The 18173-nt window shown below is 35.5% G+C and overlaps 1 protein-coding gene across 2 annotated transcripts; it reads right to left on the reverse strand.

Annotated features, from left to right (window-relative positions):
- Positions 1–21: 21 nt before the first annotated feature.
- Positions 22–15032, reverse strand: ptk2bb (protein tyrosine kinase 2 beta, b). 2 transcript variants are annotated; one of them, XM_056764407.1, is made up of 31 exons: positions 14904–15032; positions 11760–12008; positions 11507–11685; positions 11341–11428; positions 11177–11256; positions 11034–11096; positions 10901–10955; positions 10184–10324; positions 9954–10028; positions 9748–9849; positions 9523–9655; positions 9183–9222; positions 8957–8985; positions 8793–8840; positions 8567–8661; positions 8181–8262; positions 7295–7395; positions 5665–5777; positions 5449–5549; positions 5136–5225; positions 4607–4811; positions 3475–3583; positions 3310–3369; positions 3003–3125; positions 2707–2856; positions 2118–2153; positions 1974–1995; positions 1855–1901; positions 1513–1647; positions 1323–1403; positions 22–601 (listed from the first exon to the last, which is right to left on the reverse strand). In XM_056764407.1, exons 2-31 carry the CDS (start codon positions 11949–11951, stop codon positions 362–364), a joined length of 3015 nt encoding a protein of 1004 aa, XP_056620385.1. In that variant the 5' UTR covers positions 11952–12008; positions 14904–15032; the 3' UTR covers positions 22–361. The 2 variants fall into 2 exon arrangements, with proteins under 2 accessions (XP_056620385.1, XP_056620384.1); XM_056764406.1 differs by lacking the exon at positions 14904–15032 and adding an exon at positions 14353–14466.
- Between the last annotated feature and the right edge of the window lie 3141 nt (positions 15033–18173).

An 18173-nucleotide genomic window follows, 5' to 3' on the forward strand; every position in this document is an offset into this window, starting at 1 on the left:
AGTGCTGAAGAAGTCCAAATGTTCATGTCTAAAAACATATTTTAATAGTAATTGCAAACAAAGTATTTTTTAAAAGCTTTTGGCTATAAAAGCCTTTTACAGTATTCTCCTTGTCTTCAACATTTATAAGACAAGATATATTGCATAAAGCAATTTGAGAAAATTCAGTCACCGACTAAATTGCTTGCTTTTCAAAATCATCAAACTTTACATGCTGTAAATCCGTAGTTTAAATTGAGGCAGAATCACGTCCCATACTGTAGTTTACATTGCATTTTACAATGTTGTACAATTGCATATTCTACAAGCAGATGGTAATCCTGTCCATTACTCAAGCTGTGACTCATGTTTCTTTAAGTCTCTAGTCTGTCTCCTCTGAGGCGGGGTCCTCTGCTTTTGGCTTGGCCAGGTTTGAGCGCACACGTGCCTGGTCTACAGAGTCTAACAGGTTCTTGGCATCCATGGCTAAATTGTGGGAAGATGCCAGCATCTGTTTCTTGCACTCTTCCTTCAGAGAGGTGGCGGCGTTCTGCTGGGCCAGACGCATCTTGCTGATAAGCTCAGCCAAATCCTTATTCAACAACTTTTGTGTGCCTTCAATCTGAGAGCAGGAGAGAGGAAGATTTGCATTTAGATGATCATTTAGTCAACCGAGTTGAAAGATATAAACTAGATATTGAAATCATCAGAATTGCAGACCATCTGATGAGAAAGACATAAAGAAAATTTCATAGAATATTAGTGGAATATTAGTCCTGAAACCTTGTATCTCTATATTTCCTGATGTTTTGTCACAAATCATTATTATTAGTCACCCTTTATGTTTTACTGGGTTTGACAAATATGTAACATATAAAAAGTATAAAAAAAGCTTCTCAACTTGGACAACACAGTATTTAATTATTTAAAAAGTACACAGTTTTTTCCATTTCCTGAAAAGCGGCGAGTCTGGTTATCAGTTCTGCTGTTTTATTGCAATCTGCACCGAAACATGGGTCAAGACTACATTGTGAAAAAATCTACAGAAATTATATAAAATATGTCAAATGATTTATATATAAAAATATTGCTATTCAAATAACAATGAAACACTGAAAAAGTTAGCTGCCTTAAATTTTTAAGTTAAATCAAATTATTTTTATGAGTCATTTGAACATAAATTATATTGAACTTGCTTAAAAAAGCGTGTTTAATAAAATTAAGTTGAATTGATTCATAAACCAAATTTGATTTAACTTGAAAACTTAGTTAAAAAGCTTCATTTCATTTTTAAGTTGTTTTTGTACAGTGAACATATAAAAGAATAGCTGAAAAAATACTACCTCAGTCCTACAAGATTTGTGCAGTGTTGGAAGTATATCATCCACGCTGTTAATCAGATTTCGTAACGATAGTCCAACATTCTACAAAAGAGAAGACAAAAATCTGGAGCGTTTAATAAAAATGTTCATTTTGTAAAATTCTGTAAACGTAGCATCAGTTTTAAAAGCAGGCTTTTGTTGTGATCATAACCTTGACAGCAGTGATGTACTCATTGGACGGCAGTGCGTTAAGGTCGTTTTTAAACTCCACAACCACTTTCACTACATCCATGACACACTGGTACACGGTGTCCTCAGAGCGGTCCAGCTCCGCTGTAGGTGCAGGCTGAAAGAGAGGACACTGGTCCTTTATCATTTGATATAAATAAACATTTAAGAGGTTGTTATCATTTATTCAACATGTGTGCAGTTTGTTGGTAAATATCTGTTTATTGACCAATCAAAATCGAGCCTTCCATAAAGCAACACAACAAACAGGTATGGCATGTACACAACACACAATTTTCCATCATTCACATTGAGTAGTGCTTACCTGCACTGCAATTCTGGGAGGTTTTGAAGGAGGCAGCCGCAGGTCAGCTATAAGTGGATACAGAATAGTCAGAACAGCAGCGTGGACATGATACTATTTATCATTACAACAGCACTTACCATTAAGTGATGGTTCTGGTGTCTAGAAATAAATAGAAACAACATTTTTAAGGTAGCTTAGCATGAGATTTTTTTAAAGCAATTATAAATTAGAATGGAATTATAAAACATGTAATTTGGATTTAAGGAATAAAGAACACAGACCTCAGGAATATTTGAGTTCTCATGAAACATCGGATCCTAAGAAAAAAAGAAAAAACTTTTTCAAGAGTCATTTATTGGAAATGCTTACGATGTGGCTAAATCTCACAGTAAAATCTATGATGTATATTAAACTAATAAAGTATATACTATATACTAAAATGTGGCCACATGCTAGAGTCAGATCATTTCTTCAGATGTTTTTAAGCATGTTAAGGTTACTGAAGGGGGTTGTATCTAGTGACTATATCAGGGGAAATTTGTGCCCCTGTTCGAGGTCCATGACGAATTTACTCAGCCTATTGGGAATGAATTTGAGAGGCCTGCAAAAAACCCAGACCTGAACCCCATTAAAGACCTTTAGGGTGAACTGCAATACAGCCCATTACCAACATCAGTGCCTGACCCCAATAATGCTTTTGTCTAAACAAGAGTAAATTCATATTCCAACATGGAACCCCCCCCAAGAGCCAAGGAAGCTGTAAGAGACCAACTCCCGATTTATTCATACTGTATTATTTTAAACTGAAATGGAGGCAGTGTTTGTGTGTTCACATATTTATGGCTGTGATTTACAAGGTTCCTCCCTAACCAGAAGCTTTTCTTCCGTCTTTAACCATTTTGTGTCCTCCTCCATCTGTTCTTTCTGTATCATCATAGTTTCCTGCATGCGCTCTTTCTCTGCCTGCCACAGCCGCTGGGCATCTTCCATACTGGGCGGCCCGAAGTTGAACTCGCCCTCCTGCTCAAGCACACAGACAGATTAAAGAAAACTATTGAATCAACTGAAAGCTCTGAAAATGGTCCCCAAACCAATGACTAATATTTTTACTAAATAAATAGCAAGGCATGTGATTTTGTGATAGCATTACAATGGTCAAATTTTACCCCAAGACTGAGGCGTCGGGGCGAGGCCTTAGGAATGGATAGGCTGTTGGTGGAGTCGATAGGTGACTGGTAGTCACATGGGCTGGCCAGATCTGGTGAACTGGCACATAAGGCCTCATTCAGCTGGAAATAAAAGACAACAGCACACATATCTGTTAATGTAAACCAATACACAACAACTAAAATAATCCTATTCAGCGAAACTTGGTTCTTCAATAGAAAGAGGTTCTTTGTTAAATCATTTACCATTCTTTTTTTAGCATGTATACAAAAACAGTAGTTTTGTAAATGCCATGGACACACATACCTGTAGGTGCAGGCCCACTCCAAGGGTATTTCCGAAGCGGCCAGTATTGATTCTGGAAGGCTGGTGATGTAAACAATATGAATTAGTGACAGTGTAATGATATGATGTCATGAGGAATGTGCAGCTCTGAATGAGTGTAATAAAGAACATTATATGAGGTTTGACCTTTGGTGGGGGTTCACTAATGTTAAACCTGGGCTCCAGGAACCGGGTCATACGAGCTTTGTCTCTCTCTCTCTCTCCTTCCAACTCCTTCTCCATTTGGTGGACATCACTGTTAAACAAAATGTTTTTTAAATATAAATTCAGATTGCAAAGTTGTTGGGAAATAAAAAAATTTAACATTACATACGCTATTCAAAAGGCAAGAACAATGTCACATTGATAAGCAGCTGGGTAGACTACCGCAATGCAATCTTAAATCTTAACACTGGTTTTTAGTCACTTTTAGAATTGATTTAAAATAGTGCTACCAATTGTTTAAGAGCTACTATCCCTCAATGGCAAAATGTAAAACCTGAACTGTACATTGCAGATATGCTTGGTGGACATAAACCTAATAGGCCTCTTAGATTATTATGATGGTGTCAGCTTAAAACCCAAAGTGTTTTAACGAAACAAGGTGAGGCAGCATTTTACTATTATGCCACCCATAGCTGAATTTTTTCCCAACGATCTCAGAAGAGATGAGAAGGTAAAAACATACTGTTTGTTCTTATGTATTCGCTGACTAAAGAGTGTGGTGCCCCTTATGCAAGTGCAAGACATATTTTTTATAATGTGTCATTTTATTTAAGTATTTTCATTCCTTCTCAGACTATACATCATACTTTTGATTTTATGACTCTGGTGTTTATTAGTAAAGTTTTTGAAAATTAATAGAGTAGAGGTACAATATGCTTTATAAATAAAGTTGCTTTGTTTCTTTCTTTGTCTTTCTTACTAGCTTTTAAGTTTAGAAAGTAAACTTTTTAAAGTTAAATGACACAATGCACTTTTCATGCATATGCTACAAATATTTTGTAAAATATTTCCTTTTGAATTAGTTTATTGTTAAATAAAAACAAATAAAATGAAAATTATTGAAAAATTATTATTAAAAAAGACATATAACCATTAAAAAAGCGTGGTGGGGAAAAGGGTATTACAATTTATCTAACAAAGAAGTTCTCTATTTTGTTTTTTAAATTAGACACCAAAGTGTTCTGTGAATGACAAGAGGGTTATTCATTACAGAACTTTCGATTTTGGTTGAACTATACTTTTAATAACAGTGACAGGACACAAGAGGCCAGACCTGATGTTGCAGGCGAGTTCGGTGAAGGTGGGTCTTTCGCGGGGGTCATAACTCCAGCAGCACGTCATGAGGGAGTACAGGGCAGGAGGGCATTGCTCAGGTTTGGGCAGCCTGTTGCCTTGCTCCAGCTGATTTATCACTTCACGGTTGTCCAGCCAGTGGAACGGTTGTTTACCCTGACTCATGATCTCCCAAACGCACACAGCTAAATGACATGAACAGAAGAGGATGAGAGAACATGTGGACAATTCATGATACATTTAATGACAGTTCAAAATGAATGAATATAAGAGATGTTAGCTCTTTTGTAGCAGTCCCCCCACTTTAAAAAGTGGGAAGCAATTTTTATAAATGGTTTTCTATGTGTTATCAAATCATATCTAATGACAGTTTTGTAAGAAAACAGCTGAAGCTGTTATTGTTTCCTTTGATCACCTGAGGTCTACAGCTGTTTTGCAGCAAAACAGTATTTTCCATGTAAACACCAACTAATGTTGTGAGTTGTCAGTGACCTTCAAATCTCACTTACCAAACATCCACACATCACTGGCAGCAGTGAAACGCCTGAAGTTAATGGATTCAGGAGCCATCCATTTGATGGGTAAACGTGTAACAGATGCTACAGACATATCGTAAGATAATGAGAAGTTTCTATGGTTACTAAACATAATGCGGACAATAGAACAAAACATATTTTAAAAGATTTGCATAATGTGACACATTAGACAATTTGAGATTATAATAAAGTGAGCCTGAGAAAACAAACAAACAAGGAATCAAAACACTGCTGTTTTTCAGCAATTTAACAAACTGTTCCTTTTATGAGTTTGAAAACAGGTAACCTTTGTAATATTCCTCATCCTCTATGTATCTAGAAAGCCCAAAGTCACCCAGCTTCACACACTCAGGTGATGCAACAAGCACATTTCGTACAGCTATGTCTCTGTCAAACACACAGGCATAAACAATACACAAGATTTAGTTTAAAAGGGTAAATGTTGAAAATAAAGTTTCTCCAACTTATTTTTGGTGTCCTCAATGTAAAGTAACAGTCTTACCGGTGAACCATGTTCTTTCCCTGTAGGTAGACCAGCCCTTTACAAATCTGCAGGCAGAAGAGAACTAGTGTTGTGCTGCTTAAACTCGGATTTTTACTCAAGTATTTCCCCATCTACACATACAAGAAATAAAAAGATGAGTGGATTAGTGTAGTACAATAACGGCACTTTTCGACAGAAGTAAATGTTTAGTTCATATGATGGTTTCTGAAGCATTACTTCATCAGATGACAACCCTTTTAGTGCTTACCCACAGAATCACAATTGTTGTACTAAACCCTTGTTTTTAAACATGTGGTGTTCGTATTTTTGTTACTCAGCCAGTGTTGGTGGGACCATCTGCAGTTTTGGGTTTTTAATTCAACACAATAAAACACTTAATGTTAAAATTATTAAAATATATTTACTTCATCCCAATTACAAGCAATCTAAACAGCATATATGGTTAATATCTGCCCTGTACCTTTGTTAGATCACATTTATGAATTGAAGTGGTCCACATTTTTTTTCCCGGGGCAGAGACACAAAACTCACACTTACACACACTCTCTCTCACGCACACAAACACACAAAAACATACTAAAAGGAGGCTCAGACATGAAGAGGACACAATGAAGGTACACAGAACCTACAGTTTCTACAAATGGACAGTGGACTCGAACATCCTTTAAGTAATATTAATGTGCTCGGGGTGTACAGTGTGTAGTCATATATTTGTCCTGATATATGTTCTTCACAGAAAGAATGCCAGGGCCAATAAGTTAGAATAATAAATAAAAAAATGGATCTATTATCTTTGACAAAAAAAATATGTATTTTTTTTGTATAAAAAGCGATAGGATGACATGGAGAGAAAAAAAGTGACATTTTATTAAGTATGAGGATTTTGAAGCGTTTAATCTCTGCAGATTTGCAGAAGTGTGGAAAGAGTCAAACTTCAAAATTAAAAGTCAAACAATTCTCATAAAAATGACCAAATTGTCTGACAACAATTCTATCTACCTTAATAATAAATCTATACTCATAGAATAACTTTCTAGCTTGACTATTTCTCCTATTGTACTGTATGTCATTTTTAGAAAAACATATTAAACAAAGCTTAAACTTCAATGAAATGTAACTGAGAACCCCATTAACTCTTCTAAGCTTTGAAAGAGTATAAAATCATTCATTGCCCATTACTTGATTAGTCAAACCGTACCTTCTGTACTTTAAAAGACACAGTTGTGATGATACATTCAATATTGAACTTCCTGTGGGCTTGTAAACCATTTGACTGTCATGACTGTTTTTACAGATATCGTAAACGGCAATAGAGCCATCTATATGGAATGGGATTCTCTTAATTGAGTTTGCGAGATCAATCACAGCACGCCCGGATAAAATGTAATTGCACTATATAGATTGAAAGAGTATCTACACCATTTGGAGTTTATTGGTTTAATTTAAAAGTTATGTAAACTCCTCTATCTCACTTAATTTAATACCACACTGCCCAATATAATAACTCACAGTGACAACATTATTGGCCCTGCAATTTCCCAAGCGATGTGTTTTGACGTACTGTATAGTGCCTTATCAATCAAGTACAACATTATAGCATCCAGCATCCATCAACGCAGCTGCTTACCTCCCCGTGTTGACACAACTCCATAACAATCCACACAGGATCTTCCTCAATGACACCTATTAGTCGTACTATGTGTGGATGGTCCAGGCTCTTCATCATAACTAGATGGATGAGATGTCATGTTAGAACGGATACAGGTTAGAGAAGTTGTTAAGAATACATTTGTACACATTTGTATACTTTGACTTAAAGAAGCGTGACACGCATATGACAGAAAAACTCAAATGCAGAGAGCCAAGGTGCAAACAAACAAAACTTTATTAAACAAAATCATGGAGGAAGAAACTAAATCAAATACTTCCAAAGGGGCAAATGAATAAAGTCCAAAATGATAAAAAATACTAAGCCAAAAACACGACAAGGTAAGGCAAGACTGGAATAGGATAATTGCAGGGACTGGGAACGTAACATTAACAATCATTAGATGTGACGAACCGGCACAGGACAGAGAATACTAGGGACTTGAGATGGGAACACAAGGGAAAATTACACTGGGCAGGTGAGGGGAATGAAACACCAATGGGAAGCTAAAGGGAAAACAAGGGGGCGGGCCAAGGCACGCGACAGGAGAACAAATGGCTCAAAGTCACAACATAGGCCATATGTTTTCACACAAAACACAACAAAAACAAAAGACATGGTACTGTCAGGACCCTGTCCACAGAACTAGAAAACTCAGGACAGGATCATGACAAAACCCTCAACATGAAAGACTTCAATTGCAAACTTAAGTTTGGAATGACTGTTCCTGCAGTAAAATATCAGTTCCAAAGTATGTTCGAATAGTTCTATAGATCTATTTCTCTGGCACAGGTAGAATTTGATCAGAAATCGTCAAATATTTTTTTATGATTATAACAAATACCTGGAGTTTTTATTATCATACCTGCTTCACCCACAAACTTCTCTCTGACATCAGGAGCACAGTCCTTACAAGTTTTTACTGCGACATTGATTTTCTCTCCATTCTAATCAAAACAAGAAAAAAGAAAATTATCTTTATTTTAATTTTAATTTTAATTAAAATGACATCTGGTGCATGTTTTTCACGCTACTTAACACCCAAGTTTCAATATTTATTTGAGTTATCAATAATTTTTACCGACGTTCATTTACAATAACAGTTTTTTGCTGTACATTATTAATTAGATTCACAAATCTTACTCTAAGAGAATCTAAATGATTTTTGTAAGTGCACAAATAAAAATATGCCATGAAACATTTTTTATTTTACTTTACAATATTTGTTAACACTGCAAAGGGCACACTTGCCTTTTTCTGGTAAACTCCTTCATGAACTTCTCCAAAGAAGCCTTCACCCAGAATACGCTTTAAGACAATTTCTCTCCTTGAGAGTCCAACCTTTGCTGTTTAACCCATGAGAAAACTATAAGACGACCACTTCAATGTAACACATACAAAAATAAAGTATAAACAAAAACACTGAGGGCATATATCTCTGTATTAAATCATATGAAGAACAATTTCCATTTCATACCAGGTGGTGGCGGCTTTTCATCTGGGATTTCACAGTATATATCAGAGTCTGGAAGATAGAGCTGATATTACTTTTATTCTGAGGAAGTGGTTATAACACATATCAAACCGATTCTAGAATGTGATCTTGCAATGACTGGAAATAAATATGAAACTGCTACTCACTACTGTATCTGAAGGATTCTCTTTGTTTTCTAAAAATGGAAAACAATAACAACAGAATAAGACATAATAAGAACAACACACATGAACAATGTAATGTAATACTGGACAGTGTATTGTTCAGTGTGCATGAGAAATGTATGTCATTACATTAAAGTTAATTAACAGTGTTTCTGTTTCGTAGTTCTGAGGAAAAGAAAACAGAGAAGAAGAATGTTGATGTACTCACCCCGAGGGAATGTCAGGAAGAGAGTTGCGCAACGGCACACCTAAGACAGGGAAAATAAGTCTCAGCCTTCAATACTAAGAAATGTGGCAATTCCCACACTCATATTAATCACAAAAGACGTGATTCATAACGCAGAGCAGTCAGCACCCTCATATCATTTGAAGAATGCTGCCAAAAATGTTATTATGAGATTAAACTCAGTCATTTATCTCAGAGATTGAGATTTTTAAATATGAAAAGGGATCACTGCTTCTTGAAGGAGCTCCCACAAACTCAAAATCTTTTCAAGACAAACTTTGTGAGAAAGCTGTTGACATCTTGAGGTGTAATTGGGACTTACCTTGCGCGTTGCTTTTTTTATTTTGTCCAGCTATCAAAGAATAGTCTGCGTTATTTACAAACCGACAGTAACCGTCAATCAGGTCGGCCATGTTCTCTGCGATGGCCAGAGACGCCACGCTGATGGAGAGATTCTAGGAATGCAAGGTCACCGCAAGTTCGGTAAAAAAAACGGTATTGTGCATATATGTTTTATAGCCTGATACTAAAGTGAGAACTTTCTCACCTGTCTGGCACCTTCAATTTCGATAAGTAACAAAGTTCTGCCATTTGTTTGTGTATTATACTTGATGCTTCGGATCTGTTTATATTCAGCAAGAAAGACCGGCTGTGACAAAGAGAACTTAAATCAACATTGGAACATTATGTAAATATTGTTCATTTTTTATATTATTATATAAAAAAAGTTTATATGGGTATAAAGTTGCTGACCGTGGAGTCTGCTTTGGTACGTTGCCGAATGCCTTTTGGACCTATGACTAAATCCACTGCTAGACTCCAACCTTGCTGAGTAGATGATAAAGAAACAGATCATGTCACATTGTTGTTTACCTAAATGTAAATCTTATACAAAGTGGATCTGTTCATTTTTTCATATGTAGTTTTTTTTTTTATATTTTTGAGCATTTAAGACCTGATGGTGGTGCCAGGTGTTTACATACCACAAGCTCACAGGGGAAGAATTCCTCTTCAAAGTTGGAGAATTCTCCAAAGGTTTCGAAGAACTTTAGCATACACTCGTCTTCTTTTAGTATCGAGTACTGCTGAAACGTCTGCTGGATGAGCTTCCTTAACTGCTTAGGCTGTTACAAGCAAAACTCAGTTTATATGAAGAATTTCAATTTAAAAATCTTTACACGTTTTTCTAACATTAGCCTTTTTTCATCTGTAAGATTGATTAAACAGTCAGGAGAGAAATAATGGGACTGGGACATAACCCAAGGCTAAACTCAAATCAGGTAACAGCTCTTATGACTTATCCTTGAACCCAAACCACGTAGTTCACACACGCAAAAACAACCCACATTTTGAGAGTCATTTCATGAAGACACACATAAAATGACACCACCAGTCAAACGGTCCTAACTTTTAAACATGCATTGTAATAAGCTGCTTGCACAAACAACCTATGGGGGTAATTTTTTGGAGGAGGACAGCTTACATAAGCCATGTTTATTAGAAACACATATGTTCTTAGTACCAAACTTTTACAAATTTTTATGGAGACGGATTTAAAGTAAATAATACATACCAAATGTTTGCAAAACTTAATAGTGACAGCTGTGCAATATACATTATAATAATTATAATTTACAACTTTCTGCTATAAAAAGTAAATAAAAGAATAGAAAGAAGTGTTAATGAAACCTAAACTTAACCTTCATACTGTCAATAAGTCCCTTGGGAAAGAACAGGTCCAGACCAACATCTTTTCTAAAAAAAAACAAATATAGCATATTAGCCAAATATCTATAGTTTTATAAATGATTTTAATAAACAATAAAAACTTACTCTAGCAGATCAAAATTTGTCTTTTTCTCTAGACCTTTGGCATTCATGTCTTTATAAAAGCGCCTGAAAACAAAACAAATATTCGTAATACAACAATAGAAATATAGCTGTAAAATGCACGATCAAGATTTGGTGTTCTTTACCTGATCTCTAAACAGCCCAGCTGAAGTGCCATTCCATCGCTAACTTTATTAGCGTGATGCTGCATGTAGTCACTCCGCACCTACCACACACATTTTGAACAATTCACCAACAAACTATTCACAACCAAACAGATTGAGAACATCTGGAAATTATGTTTGCTGACCTGCTGATAGAAATACAATAGGAAGGTTCTGTCTTCTTTTAATCGTTTCATATAATCAACAGGAATGTAGCGAATTCTAAGGTCATATCTGAAATAAAACACGCACAGTCGTTTTAATAAAGATTACAGATTAAAACAGCTAACGCAAGAAACAAGTCTCTTGTACCTCCACTCAGCCTCAGCGTGATGACTCTCATAGCGCTGTTCTACCTGTCCTACTGTAAATTCTGGGTGCAACCAGTGGATCTCCTCAGATTTGAGATGTTTGAGGCTCAATCCGAAGCAGCCTGGGTTTTGCACATTTGGGCCCAAGCGCCCACTGTTCAGAATAGACTGGATGATGGTCTGATGGAAAACAAAATCAGTATTCCAACACACGACTAGAAATACTATGATGTAGTTCTACTGATGAGTTATACCTTGATCTGCCATGAGCTGTCACATTTGACCAATTTAAAGTTCTTGCTAATATTATTGCTGTTACTGAAGCACACTTTGATGATCTTCACAGGACCACCTTCTCCAACAGGACCCAGGTCAGGGCTTTTGATGCCCCCATCCCAGTCTTGGGCAAGTACCTTCCAGGAGAGGGTAGTTGTGTCACCTGCCATCCTCAATAACGTCCTCAAAGATACAGTATCCTCACACCATCACCACTTTCATCTCATCTGCATGTGCCATGGTTTGAAAAACAACAGGGTTTAAGGTTAAAAAGTTTCACCTGCACATCCCACCCAAACACATCAGTACTTTCTGTTGTGACGTGTTAAAGGTGTACTTACTACTTATAGTTTTTTAGTTATTCTGAGAGAGAAGGGAAATTACGAAAAATTAGTTTTTACCTTACAGAGCAGAAGAAAAAAACATATTGCTACATTTACAGATTTCGTCAAAGGTTTTTATCCATAGAAACTTCAAAGCAACTCGAAAATCAATTTCAGTTCCACTCATTTTTTTTAATTTCTCGTTTTAGGTAAACATTTAAGTAAAATGAACACTGACCCAGTGACAGCATTTCTCCTAAATTCCAAATAAAGATATTGTTTTTATTTGCATTTATTTGCATGTTTGAAATGGGGAACAGATTGATTTCATTTTTAACACATTACTTATGTATTTTTAGGATGTTCTCTCAGTTTTTCACATTGCTGTTGGAGGAGTTTGTCCTTCCTGAGGTTTAGTTCTGTGAAATTCAACAGACACTTGACTGAAATTGCCACAATACAAACAGAAAAGGTTGATAAAAAGCAAAACTCGACCAGTCTCTTATTTTTTTCCACGGCTGTGTGTATGACTATTAAACCCTAAGCCTTTGAAATCTGAATTTGTCCATTTTATTACAAAATAAATTATTTAGAAACACTACTGTAGTAGAGTAGGCGGGGCGAGACCGTGGTTCGAGTCCGGTGAGTAATTGTGAATGAGCGCAAGCTGTGCGCACACCGGCCTCGAATCACGTAGGAGATAGGGAGCATATAAAAGGAACGAGCGACCGGACCGTCGAGGAGAGAGGACCGGGCCCGAACTTGTTTTACGGTTGTATTTATGTTCTTGTGTTTTGTATTTATGTTTTGTTCGCCGGCGGTCGGCCGTGAGGGGCCGCCGGCTGTTATTATTTTGATTAAATGTTTATTTAAATGTTTGCCGGTTCCCGACTCCTTCCTTCCTTTTAATGAACCTTATTACAACTACATACACAGTACAGTCTGAAATAACGTATTTTTTGAGAGATTTTCTGTCAGCAATAATTGTTCAGGTGTATTCTTTACAGACTAACTTTATGTCTGCATTCTAAAACATTTATGAATTGTTGATGAATGAGTGATAGTTAACATTTTAAACAAACTAACAAACAAAAATACTCAAAAACCTACCATCCTCTAAATCCAAGATGTCCTTTAAAATGCATTTGAACAAAGTTTACACTGTGTTTGCTCACATTGGTTTGGTTGTCATCATGTGCTTACATTAGCATGTTCCCACACCCCTCTGATTCTATTTTCTGGTATGTTCATCTTATCTCTGCACTAACCAAGAAAGGTAAAATGATAGGACTTCTTAAACTGATACAGTATTGATGGAATGGAAAAACACTGATACAGACTTATCAATCTTCCTTTTCTTAACAGAGGTTGTGTGAACCTATGCATTTTCTGTCTTGCTGTTTTGTTTGCCTGAGGCAATGAATACCTAGAAGTAAAGCGACTGTATGTGTCTTTTTAACTCAGTCAAGCCTCGCTGTGCCACGCTACCTGTATTTTTGCTAAAGTCAGTTAAGTGTGTCAACTGTATACAAAACTTTTGCATGCTCTTGCATTTAGAATACAGAGATTAACTATAATCCACCAATGTTGCTGTTAAATATGAATTTACCATGAATGGTAATAAAAAGTGTCAGTTTCACATTTTAGGAAATGTTAACAATTCCATGGCTGTGCATTTCTGTGAAGCACTGAAAGGGTTATTGTCATGTGCTTACAACTGTGTGTGATTTGACCTTTGAGGACCTTTGAGGTTATAATTTTTCCAAACCAACACTAGCTCAGGACTCATGGAGCACATAGAAAACATAACAAAAGGCTAAAGCAATTAAAAACAATTGTGCTTTCTAATACCAGAGAAAAATAATTTGAGGTTGTCCAAAGGTAACATTTAAACCTATTCCAGATTATGGAAATGCAAAATGATTTTATTGCATAATAGGTCTTTTGTTGGACTCTTATGGGTCAACTAACTATATCAAGTTTTATGGTTTGTGGTTTACACAGCGTAAAAGCATACAGTATTAAGCATGGACTGAAAGAAGCAAGTTGAACTGAAAAACAACTGAATACAAAATTGATGTGTTACGTATTGTTTACACCATGGCTGTCATCAGTGTCCTGTTATTAAAGGGCCCATATTTTTGGGTGGGGAATAAACACTTTTGTCCCAGGCCCGGGGACCCAATTTTATACCATTAAAATTTTAATACACAGTATTCTAAGTAGCCCTATCCCATATCACCCCTACCTGGAATAAGGTCCCAGGTCCTAAGGTCCTGAAAGTCGACCCAAAACAAGCAAAATTCAGAGGTAGGCTATGGTTACTTTCTAAAAGCTAACACCGATCAGAAGTGGGAGAAAGTTCTACGCTTAGAAATGACAAACGCGACTTATATTTACACTGGTTTTATACCCTAGAAATGTAAGGTTGTGGATTCCTAGAAGGCTGTATAGAAGCACAGGCTGTTCGGACGGTGTAGGCAGAATCACCACACGCTCCATTTACACACAGGAATGCGCGCACACATAACTGTACCTGCGCAGACTTGCCTTCTTCAACTCGACTCATATACACACACAACACATATTGACCAAAACAATTTAAAAGCGAGTTAAGCGCGTTTAACTGTGACTCTATTAAAGTTATGACACTTTGGAAATCTTCGAATTCGTAACTTAGTAATAAATATAAAAATAAATCAACCTTTTAAAATAAGAATTATACTAACAGAAAACAACTCGAGCGACGTTTTTCCAAATGCTGTTTAGTGCTGAATAGTTTATAGGTCGCTTACTAACCTTGCAGAGTTGCTCCCTTGGGATTTTTCCTGTTTGCTTAAAGCTCCAGTTCAAAGTCCAGCTCTGAGAGTCAGGTAGATGTGGAGAGTGCGTAAAGCCACTCCCTTCACTTAAATAAGGCCTTACGTGCACTTCCTTAATGCCATGTGTCAGAGCTTCTTAAACATCCGTAAACATATAGATACCAACAAAAAAAACACAAGGCCAAAAAAACAAAATAAATACATATTTTATATAAATATTATAATAATAATCGGGGTTTTTTGGCACAAATTTTGACCAGTTTACAAGAATGCACATCATAAAATTGGATGAATAATGCAAACATTATTTTTCAAATATCTGTAAATTCATTTCACTGCATAAAATATGACATCAAGTATAACAAGTCAGTATACAAATCTATTGCAATACAATTCATAATGTAGTGATTATAGCGAATCTTCCGTTATTTAAACTTTAATTTTAGCCCTGACTTGGACACTGTGCCCTACAATAGCGCTACTGCCCCACTGGAGGGAGCCCACGGTGTGGGTTCATCTGTTATAAGAACAGAACGGTCCTCTAACATCCCCAAATAGTCAAATACATTACTTCAACTCAATTTACAATTTAATATTAGATTAACATAACAACTGCTTTATACTTTTTTTTCAGTAAACTGACAATTTAAAGCATCTGCATGCAATTGCATGTTTTTCTTACAGTATGTAAGAGCACAGTAGAGCCACATGTAATGTAGAGTTTTTATTATGGTTTTATGTGTAATATTCTTAGCAAGTAAACAAAATAATTATCCCACAAAACGTGTAATTTTTAGTTTGTTTGTTTTGTTTGTTTGTTTATTTGTTTATTTCAGGCAATGGCACCAAAAAAAACAAAGTAGACAAATATAGTTAAGTCATATAGTGAAAATAAAAAAAATAAAAAATAACTGAATATACAGTATTTAAATATGACAATCAAATTCTGCCTGAAAGGGAGTGGGAAGAAGACATCTTATTTAATCCCACCCCAGGTCCCCATTTGGTGATTATACAATGAGCTTCATTGTTACTTTACTCACAGATTGTTAAAAATGTTATATCATGGTGGAGTTGCCACAATAACAAGTATTTATTTTAACAACAGTTTGTTCCAACAAGTAGAAGAATAGACAATATACCAGCGATAGTAATGGACAATATACCATGATGGTAATGGACAATATACCAACGATGGTAAGAAACATTGAGCACATGTTAACACTTTGAGACAGAGTACAACAGCAATATAATTTAAAGACCCTCATCTCTGTATTTTGACCAGACCCGATGTTTATATAACAGTTTAAATTGATAAATAGTTTGGTGAAATAGTTGAAATATTTTCCTTTTATTTCCTTTACCTCCACAGTTTTGAGAAATATGAAATTAACACATCCATATTACGCAGTGTTTCATTTTATGTAACACATTTTCAATGAATGCATTTTAAAGTTAGACACGACTGATATCTAGTGGTCAGTGTAAGCAAGCATTTTTAGCCTTAACTGGAAGGTGCACAATAATTACTACTTGACCTTTACCTGAACAGCAATTGAGCTGCTTCAGCCTTTATGATTATACTAATATGCATCTACTGAGTTGCAAGAGTTTCATTTAAAATAACCAAAACAACTCTTTTAAAGCAACAGACTGACTGTCTGTTGATAGACATTTATTACAGTTGCTTGTGCAACCGAACTACCCTGCTAAAGTACCTCCACAAAAGCCCACTTTAGTGTTAAACAAAACCATCATCTCCAACGCAAGTAAAATTTTACATAGAATCTCAGATTTCTTTCCTTAATCACAAAGACATCAGTGTCACAGTAGATGGCAGTGTTTTAACACATACCGCTGTGAATTTTTTTTGTAATGAAAATATGATAAAATGATTTATTTCTTGAGGACATAAAGTGTAAACGTATTCTGACATCTTGACCCCTTATGGAGGAATGTTATATGTGTGAGCGTTAAATGCAGTGCAGATAGAGATCAATCCGATGAGACAGTTAATAATCAGACTGTTTGACGTGCACATACCCACACACACACCTAAAAGAAAATTCTGCATTTTAAATGAACAAGATTTTTTGATTCACAATTCAAAAAGCATTTATGAAATCGTTTTGTATTTGACACTTTATAAGGGTTATATAATTAGTGCAGAAGGCATTAAAGGTTGCAAAGAAGGCCACTTCTGAGGGAACTCAACCAGGAAGAACTTCAAGTGTGAAGTTTTAATGGGACACATTTATACGCTCATTATATTAATGGTCTCACCTGTTGCTCATTTTGCTGCCATTCTGCCTTCACAGTGACAGAAACAGGCTGAGTGGTTGTTTAACTATGCAAACAACTTTCTGTTAAATTTAGAAATAACTTGGGCGATTTATTGTGCAGAAATTTATGCGTAGGATGTTTTTATTTTCCATGTTTTATCACCCACGTACTATAACATATTTTAAAAATCGAACAACTAAACACAAAAAAGAAACGATAGCCTACATAAAAAAAAGATTAATTTAAGTCTGTGACCTTCAACAAAACAAAGCATTCAGTGACTTAATTGGTTTCATTGCTTTTTATTCTTATCAAAAGCAAAATAGCAGAAATGCACAAAAGTTTAGATTTGTTCTAGATTTGTTTGAGACTGGCTAAGATAGAACAAAAATGTCTGTTTAATTGCATCAAAACTTAAGTCAGTTTTCAACTCAAGGTTTATTGAATAATTATACAAAATATCACATCAGATATTATGAAATAAAAAAACAAGATCTCAAATAAAAGCCCTTTTTTGGAATCACATCTTGAATATTTTGGGCCTTTGTATACATTTTCTTGACGGATTTCGGTGATACTTTACAATAAGGTGCTGTTAATAATTAGTTAATGCATTAGCTAACATGAACTAACAATTGACAATACTTATGAAGCATTTATTAATGTTAATTTCATCATTTGCTAATCCATTATTAAAATCAAACATTGCTACTGTTAACATTAGTTGATGCACCATGAACCAACTTTAATAACTGTATTGACATGAACTCACCTTAACAACGATTAATAAGTGCTGAAAAAATTAATTGATCATTGTTGACTAATGCATTTACTAATGTTAACTAATCACACCTTATTGTAAAGTGTTACCCAAATTTCTTTAAGAAAATCCCCCATTCTTCTCCTTCCAGCAGTAAGAGCAACAAAAGTAACAGAAGAATAAATAAAGGAACAAATGGTAAAT

Source organism: Triplophysa dalaica, chromosome 13, assembly GCF_015846415.1.
Source record: "Triplophysa dalaica isolate WHDGS20190420 chromosome 13, ASM1584641v1, whole genome shotgun sequence".
In the NCBI taxonomy this organism is placed as follows: domain Eukaryota; kingdom Metazoa; phylum Chordata; class Actinopteri; order Cypriniformes; family Nemacheilidae; genus Triplophysa; species Triplophysa dalaica.

What these genes read in the sequence shown, in the direction of transcription:
- ptk2bb (XM_056764407.1), bottom strand. Translation starts at nt 11,951, where the DNA reads ATGGCAGGTGACACAACTACCCTCTCCTGGAAGGTACTTGCCCAAGAC. An exon ending in GAACTCGCCTGCAACATCAG is followed by an intron (nt 3,584 to 4,606) that starts GTCTGGCCTCTT and finishes TTTGTTTAACAG; the next exon opens with TGATGTCCACCAAATGGAGA. An exon ending in GAGTGGGCCTGCACCTACAG is followed by an intron (nt 3,126 to 3,309) that starts GTATGTGTGTCC and finishes TTTTATTTCCAG; the next exon opens with CTGAATGAGGCCTTATGTGC.